The following is a 26654-nucleotide window of genomic DNA, read 5'->3' as shown; positions in this document are numbered from 1 at the left end:
TTCCTCACCCTTTAAAGCTGCAAGAGAGTGCTTATATGCTTAAAGATACATCTCCTTCCTATAATATTTGGAGACATGATTCCATGATTGTTCTTTTCTATCATGAATTGTTGTCATTGCATGGGCACAAGGAATGCTAGTCAAGTCAAAGACTCTACAGTCACATTTCCTGTCAACCAAATCTACAATTAAAGTCCTGCTACCATTTTTCACTTGCAATGAAGCAATAAATATATTACTACATGATAGTAACATTATAATTGCACATCGACAAAATAAAAGCATAAACGATCATACCACAAATGTCCTCAAGCCATCCCAGGTAGCTCTCCAAGCTCCTGACTTTGTGATGGCAATGTCCAATTTTGTCTTGATTCTTGAACAAATTTGATATTCACTAGCCATCATCCTTTCTCTGTTTCCTCTAGGCCTATTCATTATCTTAAAATGTATCTCTTGAAGCATGTCAAGCAATGACATAAACCTATAAATTTTCATTATAAAATTTTAAATTGCTAAAATATTCATAATAAATAAATCAGCAAAACCATAATCCCTAACTCCTAACTGCTTTTCTGAATCTTTCCATTGAACCAAATCGTAACCCAGAATTGAATTTTATATCACAATCTGTATGTCTATTAGAATTATAGAATACATTTCTTCTTTTTTTTTTTAGAAAGAGGGAGTCTTATGTAAACCTTGTTGAAGGTTTCATCCTCACTTGAAGATGAGAGTGATCGCATCTCATCACTCAAGTAGTCAGACAGTTCATTCTCATCATCCTTACTTTTCAATATTTTTTCCTCGACTCAGGGCCCGTTTGGCCAAGCTTAAAAAAAGTGATTCCATGCTTAAAGTAAAGAAGTGGAGTAGAAGTGAGAAGTAAATAAGTTAATAAAATGTTTGGGAAAGAAGCAGAAGCTGTGAGAGAGAAGTTAGCATTCTCAGCTTCTTAAAAGTGCTTCTACTTCTTTACACAAACGGATCAAGAAAAGCAGAAGCCAGAAGCAGAAATGGCTTCTGGCTCCCAAACAGCCCCTCAATATTTTTCTTATTAGCTTCAACAGCTTTTCTAGTTTTCATCTTTCAACTCAATATTTATATCTAAAAATGTGTAAAAAAATGTATTTTTTTAAAAAACATAAAAAATTACTTTTTAAAATAAGCGGTTGCCAAACATGGGCTTTTAATAAGATCATTGAGCTTTTTTCAACCTTCATAGCTTATTTCTCTTAAAACGGAGGAAACATATTTACAACTTGTGTAATTTTTTCCCTTTTTTTACCTTAAAAAAGGAAACTGTAATTTTGGTTTCTTTCACACCTTTGGTGCTATTAACTACAGTGTTTATACATAATCATTTAACAATCCTTGGCAGCAGAATGAACAAAAAAAAATGTTGGTTAATACTAGTAACATGTTGCTCCAAACTGCTAGTGCAGGACTAAAACTGCGAGAATGTAACAAAACCACAGGCACCTAAAGCATAGGTGTATCCACCATAGGCACCTAAAGCATAGACAGTTTCATCTCAATAAAACAGTTCTACAATACATGACTGCAGTTGAGATGTCATTTCTAAATTAGGAAGAACAAGAATTGGAATTTAACAGTTTTATAAACAAAAATGTTGAAATAATCCGAACATTAAAACTACAACTGGGCCCATAATTCCATCATGGTGTACCTCTGGCGCCAGCAATTACCCAAGGGATCTCAGGAGGCCATTAATACACTAGAATAGAGGTTATCCACCATCTAATGAGATTTACAAAATGCAAGTGATGGTCATATTTTACACAAGAACTCAAAAGTAATCATCTTCATCATCTGAATCAAAGAAGTCAACCTCCTCAAAAGCATCATAGTCATCGTCAAAGTCATCATCCATAATATTATCATCATCCCATAGTGGACAGGTACAAGTAGCTCTCTTATTTTTCCACTCAGATCCACAAGTGTAACAGAACTCATACCCACATCTGTTCATAAGAATAAAATTAATAGCACATCATTATGGGATCTACAAGATGGTATAGGGAGAGACAATACATGTTTTAATTTGTAGTCTACTCCTATAGTAAATCAATGAGAAGAAAAAATTGGAATGTCAACAATATAAGAATTAACATAATATAACTTCATTATTAGTGTTTTATACAAACATTCAAATGCCAAACAGATTAATCCAGCAAACATATTAACCAAAGTTTTCCAAAAAAAAAAAACAGAAGGCCAGCCAAATTTTTGACACTTCAATGCTTGTTTCTATCATTACAGCATCCAATTGCTGACTCAGTTATAGTTCTAAATGAGCAGTGTTATGTTTGGTTTGGGAAAATGAAATGGAATGAATAAAATCAAAGGAAAACAGTGGAGGTAAGAGGGAAGATCTGAAAAAAAACAGAAGAAAAGAAAAGAGCAACTGCAAATTCTTTTCATGACAAAATCTGAGAAGAAAATGGGGGCATTTATCCTCAAATTGGGGGTTTGAGCTCTAGTTTAGATTGTTATAAATGGATAGAATGGAGTATGAAATGAAATATTGAACAGTTATCCTTATCCATAATTTAGTTCAAAATTATTCCGTTGGCTCCAATTTCATTCATCCCAACCAAACACAACATACATATTATGGAAGTAAATTAAATAAAAAAAGAACTAAGTAGCGGTGCAAGTTACTACACATTTAGTTATTTAAATGTAAAATCATATATTCATTAAAAAAAAACCCAAAAGCATGATAAAGTGGCATACTCATAGCATAGCAAGGACACCCGTCCCTTCAATAAATATTTAGCTGTGGCATTCAGTTTTTAGATTTTTTCTTTTAATTTAGTATCACTTCAAATATCCGCACTAGGTCCTTCCATTATTTAGAAATACCTACTTAAAAAACTTACTCACATGCAAAGCCATCTCACTAGTACAAATATGGCAATTTCTCACTCCCGGTCAGATTATTAAAATATTTCCCTATTACATAGTTTCTTAAAAGTTAATGTTTAACCCTAAAATTAAATCAGCTGATTGAATCAACTGATGTCAAATTTATGAGCAAGACTATCGGAAACTCTCACCAAGTATACATCACTTGTAAAAGGAATTTAATACTTGATTGGTATGATAATTTTCTAGACGATTCAGAAAATGATGGTGATCATATATAACAAAGATTTTGTTGAAGCTAAGAACTTAAACTTTCTTGTATATGCACTTCAGGAACAAAAACTGAAAAGTGTGTGTGATCAATGAAGCCATAAACAACTATAACATGTACAGAAAACTGACAAAATTAAGAAAGAGAAAAGGACTCCAAGTTATGATCCCAAGTCCATTTTTACATGTCCTTGAATGTACACAAAGTTCTGCTCAAGTTTTTCCATGAAAAAATGCGTTGACTATATCTCTATTTTAGAAATAGATAGTTGTCTGATATTGGATATAACTATGTTGTTTAGCAGCTTAATAAATGTTCAACACACTGTAAAAGGGACCAGAGGTAGTACTAGGTTGTGTAAGCAATAAACCAATACCTGCATGTCATGTGGTAGCAGCCTTTCGCTAGTTCAATCATATGACTGCACTTCACACATTGACGCCATAGATTTTGCGCTGCAAGGGTCTTCAGTTTTACATCTTCTCCATGTTGATTGAAATTGTTTTTCTTAAACACATAACAACTCATGTTGTTATGCCAAGGAACCTTGCAATTGGCACAGAATAGACGATGACATTGCATGCATTTCCTTACTCCACTATCTTGGACATAAGGGTATAGAGTTTTAGTATATTCTAAACTGTCAGTTCTTGACATCAATGCAGAGCATCTAGGATACGGGCAATATATTTTCTCTGTCACAGGAATTGCCTCTTCTGCCAAGCGTTCACTCATAATCTTAGCCAATTTTGGTGTCAAGAATTTCTGACAGCTATCAAGTGTCAATACAGAGGCGCAGCCATCATGAGGGCACTTGGGCTGTATCGCATTGAGCAACTTCACCTCCACATGTTGTTTCATGCAAGAAAAGCAATAGCGGTGCATACAACCATCTACCGAAAAAATCTGACATATCTCTACATCTTCCAAACAGATAGAACAAGACTCGAGTTTTGCACCACTTGACTCTGCATGCTTGGTCGTTAGAGAAACTATAGCCTCTCTAGCAAGTTTAAACGCAAACTTGACTTCATTTCGGGCCACAAAAGATGGCCTGCAGGTAGTGAATCTCTTTCGTAAACTCTTAACTTTGTTAAGTAGGACTGCCAATTTATCTTGCTTCGCTGACCATCGTCCGGTAACCTGCATATTCCAATAAAAATTAACAGTCGCCACAATTGGATGTGAAATGGGATAAAAGGATATGAAAGTTGTAAGAACAAAATTATTCAAGTTCTATAGGGCATAAAACAAATAAATCAGGGATACAAGGTTGCAGCATTTCGGGTAAGCAGGTTAAAGATCTTTAAATTTAGCATGTAAATTCTAACGCTATATAATAATGACAAACATATAGTTAGATGGATATAATAGTATAGAAACCTTGACAGTAGCAAAAACACCTAGGCAGCATTCTAGCCCCAGGTCCATCTGGCCTTCGCAGAACACTACTGTGCAAACCACAAATTTATCGGTGTGATCATGTGTACAGACTTTAGGTTGTGGAGCCTAATCTCTTGTTAATATTCAGTTGATATGCCAATATTGTATTGACGTGCTAACATCTAGCATGTAGACAACCACTTCCGTAGGACTAGCAAGACAGGGTATTACGGACTTAGAATTATAATCAGATTTTCATTGCATTTCAATAATCTCTACGAGTTACTGCTGAATAATTAGCTATGAAGCCAGGTATACTCTATATAGGTCCTTGTCAAATAAAGCAACTACATCATCTGCACATCATCATAAACATTTTTACCATATACCCTGCGCAATCTTCATTCTATCTAAACAGAACACCATAAGAAGAAAAAATTATTTGGTAACTTAATCTTTCTACGTTACATAATCATACTATATAAAGCCAATTTTAATGTATCTATTAGAGATCACATATCACATACAAACCACATTAACAAGAATATGAGAATAAAAGTAAACACTACCACAATACAATATAGAAAACCGTAAACTTATAACCAAAAGGCTAGATACTCACCATCTGGTGTAACGCAAAGTAATCGCAGAAAAACACAACATTCTTCAAACCGAGATTAAGCGCAGCACTCAGTCCTTCAATCAAAGCTCTCGCAGCCACAACACGATTATTCATCCACTCTCCCTCCATCACTTTCTCCGGCTTACTAATCTCTAACAACAATCTATCACTCTCATCACAAATCGCCACTCCAATTCCCGCAACCTTTGGTTTCAAAACACAATTCTTCCCTTTCGAAACACAACTCTTCCCTTTTGAATCATAATTCTCATCATTTGCAAGCAATCCCTTGAAATAAACTCTAAAAATCTCATCTCTACCTCCCTCCGATGACTCTCCGATTTCCGAAAAGCTCTCCAAATCATCCCACTCGCCCTCCGACTGGTTTTGAAGCTGTTCAGCAAGCTTGCGATCGTCAATCCAACGGTTGTAATCGTCCAGCGATTTTTTCGCCTCCTGATGGGCGAGATTGAGGTCGAGAATCTCCTGGTGGAGAGCTAGGGTTTGGGAGGAGCTTGAAACGGCGGCGTTTGATGATGATTGAGTTGATGATGAAGGTTGAAAGCTCATAGAAGCGGTCATTGCTTCGAGGAGTTGGAGACGGAATGCGAAATCGTCGTCGGACTCGAACGGTTCGGGTCGGATCATGGCGGAAGTTTCGCCGGCGACGTCGGGGTTGGAGGGTTTCAGAGCTGACATTGTATAATGCAGAAGTGTGTTATGTACTGCAAGTCTGCGAGTGACACGGTATATAGTATACAGTCACAAAAGTCTAACTGTACATCGGCAAATCCGTTTCGACTTTGGGGCCCGCTTAAGCTTTTTAATATGACACCTACGACAAAAGGAAAAAAGAAAAAAGAAAAAAGAAAGAGAGAAAGGAGAGTTAAACGAAAAGATAGATTTTGGTTTCTAAATCTTAAATATCTTTGGCAAAAAAATAATATCTTAAATATTTTTTAATTTATATTCGGTGTTATTGTTATTATCTAATCGAGATTACATAGATTCATATATATATTTTGTTATTTTGTATAATGTTTATTGGAATTTTTTCGGAATAATTTAGATGTGTGAATATTGTCCGATCTTAACATAGATCATACATCATATAATGCAGTTATATCTTGAATCTTTTGATTCGTCAAGTCTTGAACAGACCATATATTCTCTAATATGATGATTTAATTATCGACTTTTTTTAAGATTTTAATATGTTTCGTTACTTACTTTGTTTGTATTTAGAAATTTTATCACCGCTTTATCATCAAATTATATTGTGTAATCAAATAATTTTTCTTTGATTAGATACATACATATTTTTAATATATCAATAATTTTCAATTAAGATTTGAGATAATTGAATTATTTAGTGTAATGGATATTTATTATGTTAAATTTTTTTTTTTATGATTGTAGTGTTATCTTTTTTTTAGCTCAAAGATATTTTGGTGGATGACAAGTGCAACGAAAATGGTTTCATGTGCTGAGTTTAATCATATATTCACCTTTTATCTCTGTTCATTTCTCAATCATTAAAATTTTGTTGTCTAAATTTTTAGGATTAGTAAGCATGTCTATTGTTAAATGATAAATTTTTTGAACAAAAGAAGTTTCATCCTTCAAATATTGTATCTCGATGCAATTTGAACAATGTATTTCGATACATTTTATGTATAAAAGTCATAATGTCAGAAAACGAATACAACAATAATCATCATTGATCATTGATATCAATATATTCACATTTTTGTTATATTATATAAATCATATTCTTCGGACGCTAATCGTCCGAATTATATTACTTATCTTTTATTACCACATAATCATGTTTGCAAAATAAATCTTTTTGTTCACACAACAAAATTAAACAAATTACACAACTTCTAAAACTCGTCAAAATAATGTGCTATAACATCCAATCCACATCCTCAATTGCACATCGATACTCTAGCAAACTAACTAAAACAAGTAAAATTTAACACATAATAACAATAATTCTAAACCAACTCTGTAAATCGAAAATTTATAATAACAACCAAACACAGCTTGGGACGAGAATTTAACAATTTTTTACAAATTTGGCTTCTAAAAAGAGAATTTAACAAAAAATTTAACTCATCGAAAAAGAGTTAAATCTTGTTTTTATTAATAAAATTGATAAATAAGAGATAAGTTGAAAGAGCGAAAATGATTAATCAGGACAGAGTCTAAAAGTGGAAAAGCGGAAAAGTTACGGTTAGAATCAACTTTTAGTTATGATTATCGACTTTCAAAACTGCAAACTCTTATTAAAAATATTTTTTGAATTATATTTTATAAAAAATTAAAAATAAAACGAAAAAGATATAAAAATAGGAGCTAGGAGTGAATAAAAAGTTGCAAACATCACGGCATAAGGCAATCGAGTCCCCTAGCAATATATAATAGCCCCTAGCCCTAGCTAGCCCAAGTTTCTCGAAAACTATAACACTACTACTTGCGTGCTTGGCTTTTTGTGATTTTTATGAACCTAGCACAGAGAATCTTCATCAAGACAAGACAGGCTCAGAGAGTGACTTCTGTTATCAAACAGCCCTTTCGTCTCTTCCTAAGATTCTCTTCTCTTTGGTAAGAATATGTATTATTATATTATTTCTGCAAATCTTACTTACTCCTATATCTTTATTCTATTTCTGCATCTATATAAAACCAACGTTAGTGTTTGTTATATCATCACTCATCAGTGTGTGTGTGTGTGTGTGAAATACTATATTGCATCACTTGTCTTCTTTCTCCCCATCTCCATATTTTTTGTTTCTGGGAATCAATGAATACAAAATGTAAGGTCAGTAGTTGAGCTTGATAGATCAATCTTTTCAGCATTTTCTGATCTGCAAGATTTCTACTTTTCATAGTATTGTAAGGTCTATAATCTTGCAGATTATGTGAATCTAGGTTGCATTTAGCTTTAAATTCTTGATCTAGTTTTGGAATTTACTGGAAAATAATTGTACATTTTCAACATGAGCCACTAATTAAGTGGTTTTTAAAGGACTGTCCCCTTTAAAATTGCTCCTTTCTTCAAAATGTCAAAGACCCAAATGTGGAATTGCCCTAATTGGTGCAGAAATGGTGGGCTTTCTTGAAATTACTAATTTACCTCTGGATGATGAGTTGATTTATGAAAAGGTTGCATTTTGGCACTTTTGTAGCCTAGTTTGTTTGGGGACAAGATGGTATTTTTACCATTTATCATCCTTTATTGTATTTCTGTTGTCTCATAAGCTCTCTTAGTGTCTGTGATTGCAATCAATTATAATTTATAGGTGCTGTAGCATGCTTGAAGTGCTAATGTGTTAATTGTATGATAGTATGATGTATATATTTAAATTTTGTTAAAAGAACCTGATCCTGGAGCATTTATTTCAGTCATGTACATTTCATTTACATTGGATACCCCATGTCTCTATCTTTCTCTCATTTAGCTTGTGATTTCTGACCTTTTCAGGAGCTGTGGGTCAGGTAGCATTGAAGTAGTTACAACAATCACATAAACACCCATTTCATTGTGTTGATAGGAAGGTAGATAAAGATATGCAGACTCCTAAAGCAAGGTAAGTTTGGTGGTCTTATCTTATCTCTGTCTTTGAGTTGGTTTTTAATAAAGATGGTAGGTCAAATTTATGGAGTTTGTTCTTTCAATTTTACAATCTGAGATGCCGTATGCGAGTAGGGTTATTCTTACTTTTTAATTACATTGAATGCCTCTTCTGCACGTCAAAAATTGAATGTTCGCATTATTGCCGGGAGATCATCAATTTTTGCTTTGATCACAGATATGTCATATGTGTGAACTAATTTGTGGTCTTTGCAAATTTTTTATATAACCTGCTTTATCAATTGGTTGTACATGGATATTGGAACCAGAAATTGTGCATCTTTTCAGACTTTTAGTTGTCAGTAGGAGATAAAAGATTTTGTAACCATAATTTTTCTACAAATCAGTTTTGATTGGAAAGATTTCTAGTTATAGTTTCCATTCAAAGCATTAAACTAAGGTCTTGTCAGTTTTGTTAACTTTTTTATGTTTTCTGGCTGTGGTCATAAAATTTCACCTGGCTTGCATCAACATTATGTCAAAATGCGTCTTGGGCTGGAAGTGTCCAATATGGATGTGTCCTAGTGTCGCACTCAATAATTTTTGAGATGTTTAATGTTTCTCAAAAACTAAATAGATTTCAACGTTCGAATTGCATATGCACCAGGACTTGCTTCTGCAGTATGCTTTTTTTTACCATCCTTGTTGCATTCTGTTGAGGATTCATGTCAGGATCTGGTGTTCTGTCTCCTGCTCTTTATTGTAATTATAATATTTAGTATCATATTATATTCTAATACACAATTCACTTGTTTTTCATGGACAATTTCACCCTACCTTTTAGTGACTACATCCCTTCTCTCTGCCTATAAGCATTCCAAAGATTGCAATGCCATAAGCTGATATGTTTTTCTATCTTAATTCGAGACTCCTGTTATAAAATGTGTAATTGCCCTAATAATTGTAGTTACTCCGTAATTTCTCCTGCATAATTTCTTGAAACTTCACTATGATCTACCAATTGATGACTGGTAGTAGTAGTAGTGGACCATATATGTAATAATGCGGATGAGAATTTTTTTGCCCCATTTGCAGCTTCTCTTGTGCACAATCTGAACAGATGCTTCATTTTTCTGCTTAGCCAAGATTCAGCATTTATGTTAATGATAAGTTGTATTTGTATGCCCGATTAGTCATTGACCCTCACTTGACTTGTTTGGTTGCAGAAAAAGTTCTTCTGAGGTGGATCAACAAAATTCTCCACAGTCCAGTCTTCCAGAAGTATTTCGTAGGCTCTCTGGTCAAAATTCGTCTTCAGAAGTTCCCAATAAGATCTCTCCACGATCTGCATCCAAGGTGCCTCACAAGAACTCTGGTCCTGAAAAGATAACTCCGCGAGTTTCACGTCAACTAAAGACAACTGGATTAGAATCTGACGCTGCATCTTCTTCTAACCAATTAAAGACACCAAAAGACAAAAGCCCTAAAGTCATTGAGCGGAAGTCACCTAGAAGTCCAGTGCCTGAGGTAAATCATCTATAACAGAGCAATCGAGCCTGCAATAGTTTTAAATGCAAGCTTCTTTGTTTTTCTTATGCTTATATCTACGTTGATGCATTTTCATGCATTTAGCACTTGTGGTTGCTTGGAAGCTTGAAACAGGGTTGTAAATAAGTTATATGATATTTTTCATTTGAGTAACATGAGAGAAACACATTTACTAGTTTCTAAACCAAGACAGTACCTGTGTAATGTATACAAGAACTTACTCATACTCTTGAATATAATCAAAATTAGGAACGATAGATCCCATAACCAATACTGGATAAAACTGTGTACTCTCGAAAAATTGATTCTATTTACAATTTTTTTTTTCTCTGCTAGTAAATACTTCTATAAAAGTCTTCATTAGAGCACTCTATAGATCTTGTTGTATCGTGTTAAATACCTAAATTAAATATGCAGTCCTGATGTGTTTCTTACCTGCGAAGCCTCTCAAAAGGACATAATAATCAATCCTCTGGCCGTACCTAAAAGTATAATTATGTCGCTATCTTGTTGTAGAAACCAGTTTGCTGTATATTGCTTCATAGCTGACATTTATTTTGTTGGATCCGCCAGAAAAAACACCCAAACAAGGTTGCAGATTTGGAAGCTCATATTTCACAGCTTCAGGATGATTTAAAAAAAGTGAAGGATCAGCTAACCTTGTCTGACTCATGGAAGCAGCAAGCCGAGCAAGATGCAGAGGAGTCAAAGGACAAGCTCCTGGCCTTGTCTCTAAAGCTAGAGGAGTCCCAACAATTATTATCCCAGTCTCGATCTGAAGATCCCCGTTCTATTGAATTTGAAAAGATCACTAACGAAAAAGACCAGGCATTTCAATCTGAACTTGACTCTTCTGAAGCAATATCCTCAAGAAGTTCTGCTGAATTGGCTTCTGCACTGGATGAGATTAGGCAACTTAAGCTTCAGCTTGAGATGGTAACTGATATAGAGGCTAGACAGACTAAGCAATCAGAACTAGCATCTGCCGAACTACATAGCTTGAAAGAAAACCTAGAAGAAACCCGTCTTCTCGCAGATAACATGAAGAACCAGCTAAAAGATTGCAAAGATTCTGAAGTTCAGGCCCAGGCCCTTGTTGGTCAGACTCTGTTGCAACTCGAAACAGCAAAACAAACAGTAGAGACCCTCAGATCAGATAACATTAAAGCCAAGGAAGCATACCATGCCATAGCTCTAGAGTTGGACCAGTCGAAGGCACGTGTAAATTTTCTGGAAGAGATTGTTACCAAACTTACGAAAGAAAGAGACACCATTTCTGGAAATGATTCTCAAAATTCAGCTGGTGAGCAGGTGGTTAAATACGAAACTAAAGAAAATGAAGAAAGAGAGAAATCTATGAAAGCAGAGCTTGAATCTGTAACTTCAGAAGTTGAACATCTAAGGTCTGCCTTGGAAACCACAGAGGTTAGGTACCATGAAGAACAAATTCAAAACACTTTGCAGATTGCAAGTGCTTATGAGTTGGTGGAGAAGATAAAGTCCACATCAAGCCAAAGGGAGGATGAGCTGGAGGCGGAACTAAAGAAATCAAAAGCTGACATTCAAGAACTACGGGCAAACTTGATGGATAAGGAAACAGAGTTGCAAGGCATTTGTGAAGAGAATGAAAATATGAAAACTAGGCTGGAGACGACTCTCTCAGGCAGTAAAGAGAATCAATTGGAAAAGGAGCTGCACCGTAAAAAGGTGGATGCTGAAAGTATAAAGTCTAATTTAAAAGAAAAGGAGATGGATATGCAGACCATCCTAGAGGAAAATGAAATGCTCAAGTTGGGGAGAAAGGAAATGGAACTCAACCTGGGTAATGTTGGTGATGAAGCTGTTAACGAGCTAGATGCTGCGAGGGCAGCTGAGCGCGACACTCTTATGAAGCTTGGTTATGTGACGGGGGAGGCAGATAAGAGTCATAGGAGGGCTGCCCAAATGACTGAGCAGTTGGAAGCAGCACAGTTTGCAAATTCTGAATTGGAGGCCGAATTGAGAAGGATAAAGGTGCAGTCCGAACAGTGGAGGAAAGCAGCTGAGGCAGCTGCGGCTATACTTTCAACTGGGGACAATGGAAAATTAGTCGAGAGAACAGGATCGCTGGACAGCAATTACAGTCCCACAACTGGGAAGATCAGTTCACGTTATCCTGAGGACATGGAGGACGATTACCTCAAGAAAAAAAATGGAAACATGCTCAAGAAGATTGGAGTTTTATGGAAGAAACCCCAAAAATAAAAGAATCTGTATCAGGTGCACTATCTCTAATAATTTTTTTTATTACAGTTTTTGCAGTAGTGTGTAAAGTGTATAGTATTTCATCTTTATTTCTTTTCTGAGCAGTGAGCAGGCAATCTTTGGAAGGCAGAAAAATTATCTTCAGAGAATAGGTATTCGTGGTACACATACTCTCCGGCAGCAGTCCCAGAGCTCTATGCAGTATGTAATCAGTGATTATAACAACTCTCTTTTTGTTAAAGACTCCATAATACTGAACTTCGGAATTTTGCTGCCATTTCCATGGCAGTATATATTTTCGAGTTGTTAGAGTAGTTCTTACTACAGGTGTTAGTTATGTCTTGTCATTGGAATGTCTGTTGCGTCATGGTTCGGACCCGGAAACATAGGATAAGGCTGCATATGTGGGATCCCTTCACAAACACTTTTGTTGTGAGAGCCTTGAGCACTTGTTAGGTCCTTTTTAAGCTGTAATGTTAGTAATATACTTTCTGTCCCAAGAAGTGTCAGTATGTCAACGATTATATCCAGAAATTTGTTTATTGTAATAGATTTGTTCGCAATAGTATATCAGCGAGCTAGTTCTTGGCTGTAGGTGTGACCACAGCAAGGCTGAATTATTTGCAGAGTAGAAATGGGTCTTTCTATCAAAAATAAAAAAGTTCAATTAACATGAACAAGGGCAATATTTGTATATCATACATTGATGATTAGTCGATAGAAGCAGCTAGCAGGCATGAGCTCTTAATGGGGGTGAAGATTGGGTCAGCTCGGTTCAAAATTGAACCGGACCGAACCGAAGAGTGAAGAGTTCCGAAATTGTCTTAACTCTTATGGACTAAACTGAAATAATTTGGTCAGTTCCATTTGGTTATTTTTGAAAAGTTAAACAAGTTTGTATTATAAAAAATCCCGCAAGATGATTATTGAGAGAGAAAAGTAGTTAAAGATATGGCTGAACATCGGAACTTCTGGTAAATACACCAAGTAGAACTTCTTTGTCCTCCGGTTCCCCCAGGTACTCGATCGAGTAAACTTCAGATTTGTGGCCAAAGTTTGCACCGGTTTTAAAATAATTGGCCAGAGTTTCAAATTCTCAAAAAAATGGCCAAACTTTGGCTCCACTTTTTAAAAGTGTGGCTCCCGTTAAATGTCACTAACGGAAGCCTAACGGAGCCACATTTTTGAAAAGCGGGCCAAAGTTTGGCCACTTTTTTGAGAATTTGGAATTTATTTTTACCCTTCTATCCGTTCCAAAATTTCAGAAAAGTGGCCAAACTTTGGCCCGTTTTTCAAAAATATGGCTCCCGTTAGTGACATTTAACGGGAGCCACATTTCTGAAAACCGGAGCCAAAGTTTGGCCACGTTTCTGAGAATTTGGAACTCTGGCCAACTTTTTGAAAATCAGCGTAAACTTTGGTTTACTCTACCTTAGATGCTCTTGATAATCTTATAGCTCCTCCTTTTTCGTTGTCATCAGAAAACACTGAGGTTTCTAGCGTTAAACTAAAAGAAGGGATTTTCACAACTCAAGCTTGCTTAAAAGCATGCTCAATAGTTACAGGGGCTAATAATCTGACAATGTGCCTCAAATCTTCTTGTAGCCTGCTGATGAAACACTCCACGAAGTACTCTTCTACTAAGAGTGGTAATTTCATTTGTAGTTGTTCCACAGCTTTCTCAAACTGACCATAATACTTCTCTACTGTGATTTGCTTTAATTGTTAAAACTTTTCATAAATCAACTCATGTCTGATAGACTAGTGTCAATATTTGGCACATGTCATAACAATACTTGCTTGGGAAGATTTGAAGATGTAAATGAATGCTTTTGGTTTCATAATAAAAATTTGTCCTGAGGTACGTGCTTTTAAGAGCTCCATCTTTCTTGCACCATACTTGTTGGTTATCAAAGCAGCTGGGTGATTTTTGCTCTTGTCAAATGGAGTTCCAGGATTATCTCCCATTATTCGCCTGACACGGAATGATAGGTAAGTTTCTGAAACTTCTTGGGCTGTAACATATCTGTAAGGTTCATCTTTATGCAGACAGTATTGCTTTTGATCTTGTTTTGATGTTACCTACAAAACATATTAGATTCTGCCCTGTAAGGCTCATCTGTACTTCCCCTTGGTATATATTTCTGCAATTCCTTTCCTTTGTGGACACTTGAAACCCATTGAGTGCAAAGACTCGAGCACATTTTCTCGAGGACCTTGGCAAACCATAAGACCATCAGAAAGGAGTATGCTATCATCAAACAAATCATTAGTTTCAGGGGGATGGCCGCAAAAGGGAGATAAGAGCAGCTCCTGAAGAATGTGTACTGCATAGCACGGTAAATTTACCCGAGATATTGTTGAACTGTCTAAACCAGTAGATATCTCATCCACAAAAAGTACGTTTGATGGTCCAACCAACATTTCACCTAAATAATGTTAGTTATCCAAATTTCAAATGCAACGACCAAACAAAGAAATCACAATTCACCTGCTAACTGTAGATTCTTACCGTACCTGTAGTGATACGCCTCTCTTGCCTACCCGAAATACCCCTTTTCATTGCACTTCCAACCAGGCAACCACAGTATATGCACAGAGTTCTAGTCCCAAAAGTTACTGATAAAAACAAAGAAAAGATGGCATGAAAAGTCGAATAGGTAACCTATTGGACTTGCTCAGCCCCTTGTTACATTTTCTCTAAAACATCACGATGTCATCAATAACCTTTATAATATATTCTGTAACCACACTGGCCTCTTTCCCTTCAGTTGCAGCAGCCTGAAGTAGCAGAGATTACAGAGGATCTGTATTAATAAATCACAAAACTGACAAGTATCATCAGGACATCAATAATGATATCAGTTGCCAACGAATTGATCATAGGATTAAAATGGAAGCGGATCATGCTATAGTTTGAAGGGTTGATGGGTAAACACTCGCACAGTGTGATGAAAATCTTTTGTATTGAATCCTTGTCAGTTTTGGAACAGGAAAAGGACAAAAGAGTGAAACATAAGAAATATCCCTGGACATAATTCAAGGAAAAGAATATGGGGAAAATAAAGAAAACTTTGTTTCACAAGGATCATAAAGTAAGACAGAAGTCCCTTGTATAGGGCTCATTTCTTCAAAGAACATAACTTAGCTTCATAAAGAGATCAATGTCAGGATTGGGCTTAACATTTGCTTCATTCTCCCTTCTTGACAGTTCAGCTAACATTTCCGCAAACAAATAAAATTGAGTTAAATTCAAAGTTGTGGCCAAACTTTACACTGATTTTCAAAACGGTGGCCAGACTTCCAAATTTTGGAAAACGTGGCCCAACTTTGACTCCGCTTTTTAAAAGAGTGGCTGCCGTTAAAAAGGACGTTAAAAACTTAACGTTAACTACTTTGAACGGTTTTTTTAAGGGGTATATTAGTCTAATCTTTATAAAATGTAACAATCGACATACTTTATCATTCTAAACCCTAATTAAGAAGAGATGCACAAATATGAAGATGCAAGTGTAAAGCTGAGATTGGGGTTGATTTTCCAATGGGTTTTGAACTGTTGTGTTGAAGAAAGTGGGTGTTTATTGTGGTGATTGAGTTGGGTGTTTCTGAAAGGAGGTCGAGTAGAGGGGAGCAGCGGGTGTCACCGCCATTTAGAGACGATCGCAGATGGGGTTTGGAATCAGGGCGACCGGCGACGACGCTGCGACGGTGTTGGGCGCTGCGACGATCGCAGATAGCAGGGCCATCGGGGTTAATTGAAGTTAGTGGATGGATTATGATTCTGATTCTGATGTGGGTGATTAAGGTTTGGTTGTTTGATTTGTTTTGGTTTTGTGTCGTGCAGGTTTTAGGGTTAAAGTTTTGATCTTTGGCGTTTTGAGTTTGGAAATTTTGGGTTTTTGAATGAAATTTTGGGTTTTGATTTCGAGGGGGGTTTGTATGGAAACTCGGAGCCGGAAGAGGGTGCATGGAGGCTACCTCAGGGTGGAGGCTACCTCATCAGCCCTTAATTCGTCATCATCTGGTCCATTGTGCGGTTATGTTGAGGGAGGAGGAGATGAGGCTGATGGGGAAACAAAACCCTTTTTTACCCCTGTTTCCGTCAGTCCCGTTAGTGGCTTTTAACGGCAGCCACTCTTTTAAAAAGCGGAGTCAAAATTTGGCCATTTTTTTAAAAATTTGGAAGTTTGGCCATCTTTTTGAAAATCGGTGTAAAGTTTGGTCACAACTTTGAATTTAACTCAATAAAATTAAGCCACATTCACAAAATATAATCCCGGTGGATAATTAGAAAATGTATTACAACAATTCTACAAAATCCGACTCCCTGACACCTTGCAGAAGGGCGAGGTTTCTCCCACTGTTATCTCTCCTATATGGAAACTATTTTGACTGATATAGGCAACAGTTTTTGGGGTACGAATTCGCGCATGCCATGACCATTGTAAGTCACACTTCTGGAAGTCTAGCATTGCAAAATCACAAACATCACCTTTTTCAGATTGGATAATCTACTACCTAGTGATCAGGAAAAAATAAGACTACATATGAGCAGAAGCTTCAGCTAACATACCTTAAGATCACAATCAAGCTTTCCAGCCAAAGCCAGCAGCAAAGTTGTCTTGCCAGAACTCGGCAGCCCTAGAAGCAATGTCATTCTGCAAACACACACAAAATGCAATTAAATTTTAAACAATACAATTAGAACATCTTCAAACAGAAAACTAAAAACAACACACTATATCAGTATAAGTTATATCCTCGATTCCCTCCATGCCGTAAGCTTTGTAATCTGCATATATAATTCCCTCCATGCCGTTTTTAAATACAAAGTATCTAAAACTCTGATATCATGTATGGTTTGGAGAAGTAATAATGGGGTCTTAGAAAGTGAATCCGTGTAGCCTCAATGATACTTTTAGCAAGCATTCTATGATACTGGAAACTAAATGTAACAATCAGAGCCTAAATCCTTCGAGTATATGTTCTAATGATCAGGTTTCAAAGAGTGAGTCCATGCGTCCTACATGAATATCAGAGCCTTGAAGTACATATTCTAAATAACTCAAATGTCAATGCTCAAAATCCAACTCACACAGACTGGCAAGAGCAAAAGAATAACACGTGTTCTAGCCTTGCCTCATGGGAAACTATAAAGTCATCAATCCTGTCCTGCAGTATCTTCGGAACCGGTGTTACAAAAATTGAGAATCGGACCAAATCAGTTGAGCTACCGATTGAGGATTAATCGAGAATCGGGAATTAATTGGAAGGATTAATCGGAATAAAAATCGGTTGTATTTTAATCTTAAAATATTATTTTTAATATTTAGTTATTATTACACTAGTTATTTAATAACAAATGTATTTACTATATCACAAATACTATAATTGGTCATATTCAAAGTAATATAGTATTCAATTTTAATAATTTATTATAAATATTTTGATTGAGACAAATTTATAAGGATTAATAGGATTTCAAAAATCGGATCGGTCAACTACCTTGTAGAAGATTAATCGGTTAAATTAGGAATTTTTAGAATACTGTTCAGAACCTAGTCTCTTCATTCTGAGCCACCTTCTTCTCTTTCTTTTCCCAACAGTTTGTTCCATCAATTCTATTTGCTGAAACCGGTACTTCTTAGAAGACTAAAGACACACAAACACGAGTGAGTCTGCTTCTTCTAGAACATTTTCTCACAAGATTGTATCATAATTATTAGAATTTTAGAAAGTGAATCCATGCAACCTTCATGATATTTCTATTATCTTTAAAGTACATATCCTGATAGTCGGGTTTCTTAAAGATAATCCATGCAACCTCAAAGATATTTTTTTAAAAGCATTTTATAGTACGGAAACTAAATTGAAAAGTCAGTTAGACAACTGAAATGATTACCTTAAACTTACAAAATTTTTAAATTAAGCCGATCCCTTCGATGAACCATTTTGCTTTGCTCCTAGTTCTTGTCTTGCTTCCCCTACACCTTCTTGTGCTCCTTTAAAGAACCCTCCTCCTCTTTCTTCAAGATTAATCCTAAATTTCCTCTTTCTTCAAGATTAATCCTAAATCCTTGGAAAAAAATTTTTGTCTGTGGGAAATGTTAGGAGATTTAGGCATCAATACATGTGTCTTTTTTGAATATTTGCCTAATCATTATAAGTCTAGTCACATAAAATGACATTGTTCCACCATAATCATATCTCTCCAACAAAGGTTTTAATACTCTATCATTTCTAAACGATTGTAGAAATGTGTAAATAACTAAAATGTTTACAATATGGTTGGGATGTTGAGCTTCTTTTGGGGAACAAATTTCTTCCTATATTCATAATAAGCTGCCAAGAGGGCTTCTCTAGCTACATTAACTGATTCTCTGGATGCTCTCTTCTTCTCCAAACTTTCATATTCGGATCCGAATCCGCATTTAACAGCTCTAGCAAGATCATAATCTACTCCAGAATTACTCATGTATGTAATGTGAACTTGACATGTTCATTATCAAATATAATCATTTCGTTCGGATCTGTTCCTATGCGATGAAACAAGCGTTTTTCAATTAAATGGACCGGCTGCCCTCATTTTGTATTAACAATTTGAAAAGTGTTATACATTACTGTTACATTTATATTCATTAAATAAGTATACTTTTTATTCGTGTAATATTTATATTACTGTTACATTTGCACTTGATCTAGTACCGTAACATATTAGACTAAGATTATTTTTAATCTTATTTATATTCATTAAATATATATACTTTTTATTCATGTAATATTTATATTACCGTTACATTTTCACTTGGTCTAGTACCGTCACATATAAGATCAAGATTGAGTCCCCTGTGGATCCGGCAACGTGACACCTTTGGTAAGACTGGGTCTCCTGTTACGGATGAATATCCCGAGATCTGATGCTTCTGTCAAAAAAGAGTACAGAGGCAACTTTGGATGTGGATATGTAATATTCGATACTAAGGAAAATGTCCATTGCAATCTGATCAAAGGGAAGGGAAGCGCACATTGAAGGCTGAGCTCCATGAATTAGTATTTCAAATTCTTCACGGAGTACTCAATTTCGCATTTATATCGTGAGCTGAACATGGATTTGAACAAGTAGCTTCCATGATTTAGGCATTGTGTGAATATTGATTTACCACCTTAGGCGTCATCTGATTCCGGGGTATATACTTATTTTTTGTTTTTAATTTTCAACTGTTAAGAGCATTTGAGTTTATGTTTATTTGAATTACAATAAATTTACTTAACAATTATCATATTATCAATTATGAATGATTGTGAAATATTGAAGATAAGTAAGAAACAGCATGAACCGGTAAAGTAATGAAGTTTTGCTTCAAACGATTTAACTCAACTTAATTGAAAATCGCGGAATGTATATAAAATTACCTTATCTTCAAAGGAGTTGAAGGATATAATTCATTATGTAGAACTCCTAAAAGCATAAAAATAGATGTACATTCTCTTATTTTTGCAGCAATCACCTCTCGTATCATACAATAGTCACAAAGAACTGCAATTACAAAAACATAGTTACATCAATTTTGTCCATAAAATAACAAGATTATACCATACAACAATAGTTAATTTCAGTTTATCACCTTATTCAATGAATTTTCAGTCACGAATAAAAATTAAATTCTCACAATAATGTGTGCATAACGACTACAATATATATCTACACTAAAAGTCAATTATGGCGCAAATATTGAAATAAAAATTCTTAAAATATGATGTACTCAAAAAATGAACACAAAGATGACATTAAATCTTATTGTGCACTTTTGTGTTCATGAATGTTTTCCGTTTTTATGTATTCAAAATTTAAACACAAACACTAGATTTCTAATTTATTTGTTCAGAACATAGATAAGTAAGTGTTGTATATTCGTTGTTTAGTAAAAAAAATAAAAATTTATTTCAGAATAAAATAGAGTTTTATGTATTCCCCTTAGAAATAAACTCTTATTTCTGAAAAATAAGTTTAGCCAAACGGTCACTATACATCATCATCCACCCACTATATAGAATCATTCATCTATAAGTCACATCCTCGCTCCCACTCAATACGTCTTGGGCTCATTAATTAGAGTCTCAAATGGATTTTGGATAGACTCTAAACATTTTTTAAAAATCCCAAACTTGGCCACATAAATGTCCTATTTAGGCCCAATTTGAGATCTATGTTCGAACCCCTCTCATCTTTCTTATCTTTATTTGTTTATTTCTATTTTTATTTAAATAATTTGTATTAGAATAGGATGTTGTATACATATATTTCAGTCTCTATTCTGTTCCAAAATATGATTTTAAAAATCAAATCAAATTTTGCTATACGATTTCATTCGGCCCTAGTTGATACTCCCTCCGTCCCCTTTTACATGTCCACTTAAAAAAAAAAATTGTCTCAAATTACTTGTCCACTTCTCTTTTCAAAGCAACTTTTTGTATGTTTTTTCAAAAAGTAACAACTTTCAATGTTTGACTAGCATATATATATACACACAATTTTATCTAATTCATTACATTTATTAGGGATATGTATGAAAACAAGATATCCAACTAACATATTTTTAAGATGCGTTATTTTTTCAAAAGGGACAAATAAAAGGGGACGGAAGGAGTATATTGCATGCTATAGCATCCACATCGTGACAGTGCTATAGACTTATAGTACAGTTTAATACCTGAATTATATAACAAAATGAAAATACTAGAACTTGGTAACGGGTCTGATACCTATAGTCGCACGTATATTGGTATAAGTAAAACAGTTCTGACAAAATTTGTCACGCCAGAATCTAATGTTGGATACGGTCGGGAAATCTGTCCCGGAATTGGAGCCCATGCATTTACCTGCATGCATGCTTCTCTCTAGAATTTAAATCCCTCCTTCTCTGATCATTGATAGATGAGTAGAATACAAAAACATACTCCACTTATTGATCAATTAATTGCTAAAATACTACTCATAGCATGATATTTTGGAAAATTCGGACCAGTACTCTCACTAGCACGTGAGTATGAGAAGTCCATATCTAGCTTTAGGTCTACATAAATAAATTGAACCCATATATTCCACATACAACAACAACTTTGTCTTTTGCTCGAGGACTTTTTTCAATCTCATTTGCTACTTCTTTTGTAGGGCTTTGAGTATGAACTTGATAGAATACCTAACTTTAGTTATCTGCAGGCTTACCGGAGAACTTTAGTGTTGTGCAGGTTTACAAGACCAACAAAACCTTCGGTCCTGTGGCTAGTCTGATTTCAACCAATTCTCCTAAAATCTCGAAATATTAGGAAGCCTTATCAGAATCATATTCTAACATTCCCCTTCACTCGAAAGCCCAATTATGGGTCGAGAGTGAATCACGGGCGCCCATCTTTTGGGACATTAACATTGCCTAACCTAAACTCTGATACTATGTTGACCAATTCTCCTAAAACCTTGAGGTGTTAGGAGAAGGGCTTATCAGGATCATATTCTAACACGCAGAGTGAATTTCGCTCTTAAAAATTATACTCTAGAACGAATCCAGCAGTAAAAAGATTAATTCAAAAACAGAAAAAAGTAAATCTTAGCTAGCCAGATCCAGATAAATGTATTAAAGATTAAGTAATGATCGAGCACAATTCATTCAAGATGCAACAAAACCTAATTAGTTCCTTTGACCTCAATATTCTTGCAAACTCAAATTAAAAGAACCATTAACTTAAAATGAAATTAAACACCACTCCCTACATAAGAGGACTGTTGATAAGTCCATGCCAATTAGAATAACCAAGTCCATTGATCCAGCTGCTTTGCCTCCCTGTTGCATCAACATCACCGACGTTGCTCCCTCCATGATCACCTCCGCCGCTACCGATCTGCCAGGGATATCCACAGAAGACCATGCCCCTCCCCTCCGTCGCATCGCCCCCCACATTGGGCCTCTCTTGTTTCACAGTTGTCACACTCACTGCAGTTGTTGTGGCACCACTAGAACCAGCCCCACCACCACTCATCAAGTCCTCATAAGGCAAATTCCCCATTTCCTCATGACTCATGTTCCCAGCATTCTCAAAATGATGATCCTGATCACCATAATAAACATTCTGCAAACCATTATTAATCGGTGGGGCTTCCATAAAATTCCCATACCTCATGGCCTCAAGAAATGATCCATGCTCATTGCCCGCGTAATTACTCAACAAAGAGAGATGGTTATTATGATCATGATCAAACCCTAGCTGTCCATTCTGCAGCCTAGCAAAGGCAAGCGAAAGATCGGTAGAGTCATAAGGCAAAAGTGAGTGGCTGTGGCTAGATGTGATGAGGGGAGGCTGAGGAAGCTGATGATGAGGATGATCTTGATAAACGGTTCTGATCTTCGACGACGCGGAGGAGTTGGATGAGGAGGAGGAGGATCTCTTGTTGTTCTTCCTGCATCCTCCACCCACAGGCACATTTCTCAGCGTACCTCCTTTAGTCCAGTACCTCCTGCAGGACTTGCAGAAGTACCGCGGCTGAGTGAGGCTGTAGTTGTTGTAGTAACAGAATTTGGTGTTGCTGGAGTCGCATCTGGGACATTTTTGAGCTTGTTGATCTTGTGGCCTTGGCTTCTTGTTGTCAAGTACTTGTGAGGCTGCTTTTGTGCAGACCAACATGCTTTCAAGTGTCTCTTGTGAACTCATATCCTGTAGATCAACACAAAAACACACACATCATTAGAAAAATTAATCTCGAAAACACAGTTCAACTTTCACTACAAGAAAAATGGCTAATTTCATAATAAATGAGTTTCTTCAGAGGAGAAATATAAAATCAAACATCAGTAGCACTTTATTTCACAATCATCAGTATAATCCAGAAGTCGGTAGGTTTACACAATTAGTTCAAGCACACCTTGTTTGTGCAGACCCCACCACAGCTAATCAATCAACAACAAAGATATATATGTTTGTTTTAGATTTTTCAACAGAAAGTAATTAACTATTGCACAATAGTGATAAATACAGAAAAGTAAAACAAAGCAAACAAAGAACACAAAAAAGAATTATATATGAAAATACATCTAGTATATATATGAGCTTGTATATTAAGTACCTGTTCATGCTGTGCTCTTAAAGCATCCATTCCCATTCAATAATAGCTTGTGAAAGATATGAAGCTGAAGTAGTAGTAGTAATAGATGGACAAGAAGTAAAGCAAACAGTTATAATTTTGAGCAAGTATTGATTTATGAAGAAGGTATCTATGAGAGAAACTAGAGAGGATGAGGGTTATGCTGAGTGGGGAGGCTCCATGTATATATAGGCACCCACAACCACAATTCTATAGTGGCCCATATGTTTCCAGAGAGATGAGAGAGATTTGAGAGAGAGAGAGGGAGGGAGAGAGATTGTAATAATTAATTGGATGGGGAAGGGAGGGAGTACGGGAAGAAGTGAAATAGCCTTGCACGCAGAGAAAGCAATCGGATCAGCTTCATCTAAGTGGCGCACAGATTAAAGTTTACTAATACGAGTATACTACACAAAATTAGTTGAATAATCAGATTTTGGCAGAGTGCAAATCTTGTAACGGATGCTTTCGTAACATACACTTGGCCACCCTCGTGGGTCCCACATTCACATGTTAAGTGCTATACCCCTGGGCTGAGTTATACAACACCGTTACGGGTCCCACACGCTCTTCATGCACTCGATTGTTCTTCTCCGCTGTTTTTTCGTGTCATGTTTATTTCTTTAATTACACATTCACACATATACACATGGAAATATAAGCCGAATTAGATTTGTCAAGATCGGCATGATAAAATGATATTTCTTTTATTATTTTTTGTGGGCTCTTTCAGTACATGTACTTCTCATTTTATATTATGAAAATTTTATATTTGTGTACTTATTATAGAATAACATTTACCTTTGCGAATTATAGAATTATATTCACCTTTTTGCATAAGTATATTATTTTTAAAACAATTAGATGGTAGATCAAAGTAAGGTTAAAAGCTGAGGTATATACATGCAGAACAATGATGATCAGAAGACACTAGACATACATGACATTCGCGGAACTAATCACTCAACACCATGTAACACATACACACACCATCATATACTTTGCCACTTTATTTCGTACTTATATAATTATTATCCTTTGTCAATTCTCTACCGCATTAAACGCACATATACAGCGTCATGTCTAATGACTCATCACGACATTTAATTATACGATAATCGGCTATTTTCGTTCACTGAAATCAATCGAAAATAATATATTTTCGATTGTTAAAAATTGAATATAAATAACTTTTTCGACGGTTTATTAATGATCGAAGTAATCGTATCATTTTTGATAGTTTTATTTTTAATTGTTCTAATCAAAAATGCATGCTATCGAAATTTAGTAATTAATGATGTTTACGGATCAGATTGGTTAAGATTCTTATCTTATCTTAACAACCTATTATAATAATTTTTGAAAATTTAAAATTAAATCAACTATGTTTTATAATGCCAAGCCAAATCAAATTATAAAATAACGGTCTGATCCGGTTCAAACCACAATTTTAACTCCATAATTTTTATGAGTTTTTTTGGTTAAATATATGTGTGTTATAAAATAAAGGTATGATCCGATTAACCGAACAATTAACGACGACTTTTATCAATTCTCATTTCTGCTATGGTTCAGTCTGGATCTATAGTTTTGACGGATTACAACAACTTTTATCGATTTTCATTTCTTTGTTCGAATTGCTATGGTTCAGTCTGGATCTACAGTTTGACGGATTTTTTGAACACCTCTCATACTCTTGACAAACACGCACATTCCAGGTGCAAAGAGGACGGGTTGTGAGGATTAAGAGCATTTTAACTATCGAACTCAATTAAATCAGTTTGAAATTTTGCACTTAACTCGTCGAAAATACATTAATGACCCAATCTTTATTATAAATAGATTCGGATTGATTTAGGTCGGTTAAAATGGGTTGTTTTTATATATTTCGAATTAAGAAAAATATATATATAATGGAACTAATTAATTATGCATGTGTATTTCATAACTTGAGCTTGTAAATGTTGATCATTTTTAAATTTTTAAATGTTAAACATATATTTTATATATATATTTAAATGTTAAATATTTTTAACTCAACTATATATCAACTTTAAAAATAAATTATTTGAATACGCCGAAAATAGGTTCGGTTTGAGTTGGTAATTAAGCCGGGTATGCACTTCTTCTTAGTCCAAAATATTCAGGCCAGTTCCCTTCGCAAATTCAAAGTGCAAAGCATAAACTACTTGGACTGCAAAAATTATGCAGCGCGTATTAGCCCCGGTAAAGGAACTAAATTTTCGAGAGAGCCGATTTATTATAATTATTTCCAAAGATTAGTCCAGACTTTAGAGCATCTCCAAGGGTTGAGAGCTGTTAGGTAAAATATCTATGTGTCATCCTATGTGTCATCTAAGTGGCACTTTTAGATGATATGTAAAAATAAATACTCTCCAACCATCACCCTTTAGCAAAAAGAATATAGATAATCATGTTTGATTCAATAGATTTGTTGAACCAAGAAAGCTGTTATGTATAATTTTAGCTTGACATAATTATACATAACCCCATTGGAGTGTTTTTCTCTCCTGTTAGCAAAAAACTTGTATTATCAATTTACATAATCATTATAGCTAACAAATTTAGAAATCATCCTTGGAGATGCTCTTAAGATATAGAGTATATTCTGTTAAACGGAGTGATTAGCTGGGACCTGAAGAGTTTGCATGAATTTTGGGCATGTAAGCTGGATTTTATTTATTTTCCAAACACTTTATTAATTTAATTAGTTCTCACTTCTACTCCACTTCTTTAAAATCATTTTATTTTAAACTAACTCAAATGACTTTTTTGTCTCTGAATATAATTTATACAGCAAGACAAATTACTTAACAATATCGAAATCAGCAAGACAAAATTACTTAACAATATTGAAATCTAGCTAGATGTTGAAACAGTAGGAATAATGACATGCATGTGAGTAGGACAAGTACGTGCTCATGGCTGTACGCAATCAAGTCTTATTCATTGATCAAGA

General features: G+C 35.2%; 3 protein-coding genes across 5 annotated transcripts; 1 reads left to right on the top strand and 2 right to left on the bottom strand.

Annotated features, from left to right (window-relative positions):
* Positions 1–1464: 1464 nt before the first annotated feature.
* LOC108206766 (E3 ubiquitin-protein ligase RSL1) lies at positions 1465–5953 on the bottom strand. Its single transcript, XM_017377167.2, has 3 exons — positions 5169–5953; positions 3540–4306; positions 1465–1985 (listed from the first exon to the last, which is right to left on the bottom strand). The coding sequence occupies exons 1-3, from the start codon at positions 5865–5867 to the stop codon at positions 1811–1813; spliced, it is 1641 nt and encodes a 546-aa protein (XP_017232656.1). The 5' UTR covers positions 5868–5953; the 3' UTR covers positions 1465–1810.
* Positions 5954–7575: 1622 nt separating this feature from the next.
* On the top strand, positions 7576–13108 carry LOC108209822 (interactor of constitutive active ROPs 3). Of its 3 annotated transcripts, none has more exons than XM_017380955.2 (5): positions 7576–7778; positions 8659–8764; positions 9975–10275; positions 10870–12555; positions 12646–13108. In XM_017380955.2, exons 2-4 carry the CDS (start codon positions 8745–8747, stop codon positions 12538–12540), a joined length of 1992 nt encoding a protein of 663 aa, XP_017236444.1. In that variant the 5' UTR covers positions 7576–7778; positions 8659–8744; the 3' UTR covers positions 12541–12555; positions 12646–13108. The 3 variants fall into 3 exon arrangements, with proteins under 3 accessions (XP_017236444.1, XP_017236445.1, XP_017236446.1); XM_017380956.2 differs by lacking the exon at positions 7576–7778 and adding an exon at positions 7837–7995; XM_017380957.2 differs by lacking the exon at positions 7576–7778 and adding an exon at positions 7839–7990.
* Positions 13109–22158: 9050 nt separating this feature from the next.
* On the bottom strand, positions 22159–24120 carry LOC108205954 (dof zinc finger protein DOF2.1). The gene is made up of 2 exons (XM_017376087.2): positions 23657–24120; positions 22159–23247 (listed from the first exon to the last, which is right to left on the bottom strand). The coding sequence occupies exons 1-2, from the start codon at positions 23690–23692 to the stop codon at positions 22306–22308; spliced, it is 978 nt and encodes a 325-aa protein (XP_017231576.1). The 5' UTR covers positions 23693–24120; the 3' UTR covers positions 22159–22305.
* Positions 24121–26654: the final 2534 nt, after the last annotated feature.

Source organism: Daucus carota, chromosome 2 (genome assembly GCF_001625215.2).
Source record: "Daucus carota subsp. sativus chromosome 2, DH1 v3.0, whole genome shotgun sequence".
Taxonomy (NCBI): Eukaryota; Viridiplantae; Streptophyta; class Magnoliopsida; order Apiales; family Apiaceae; genus Daucus; species Daucus carota.
This window is presented reverse-complemented; position numbering and strand designations above follow the sequence as displayed.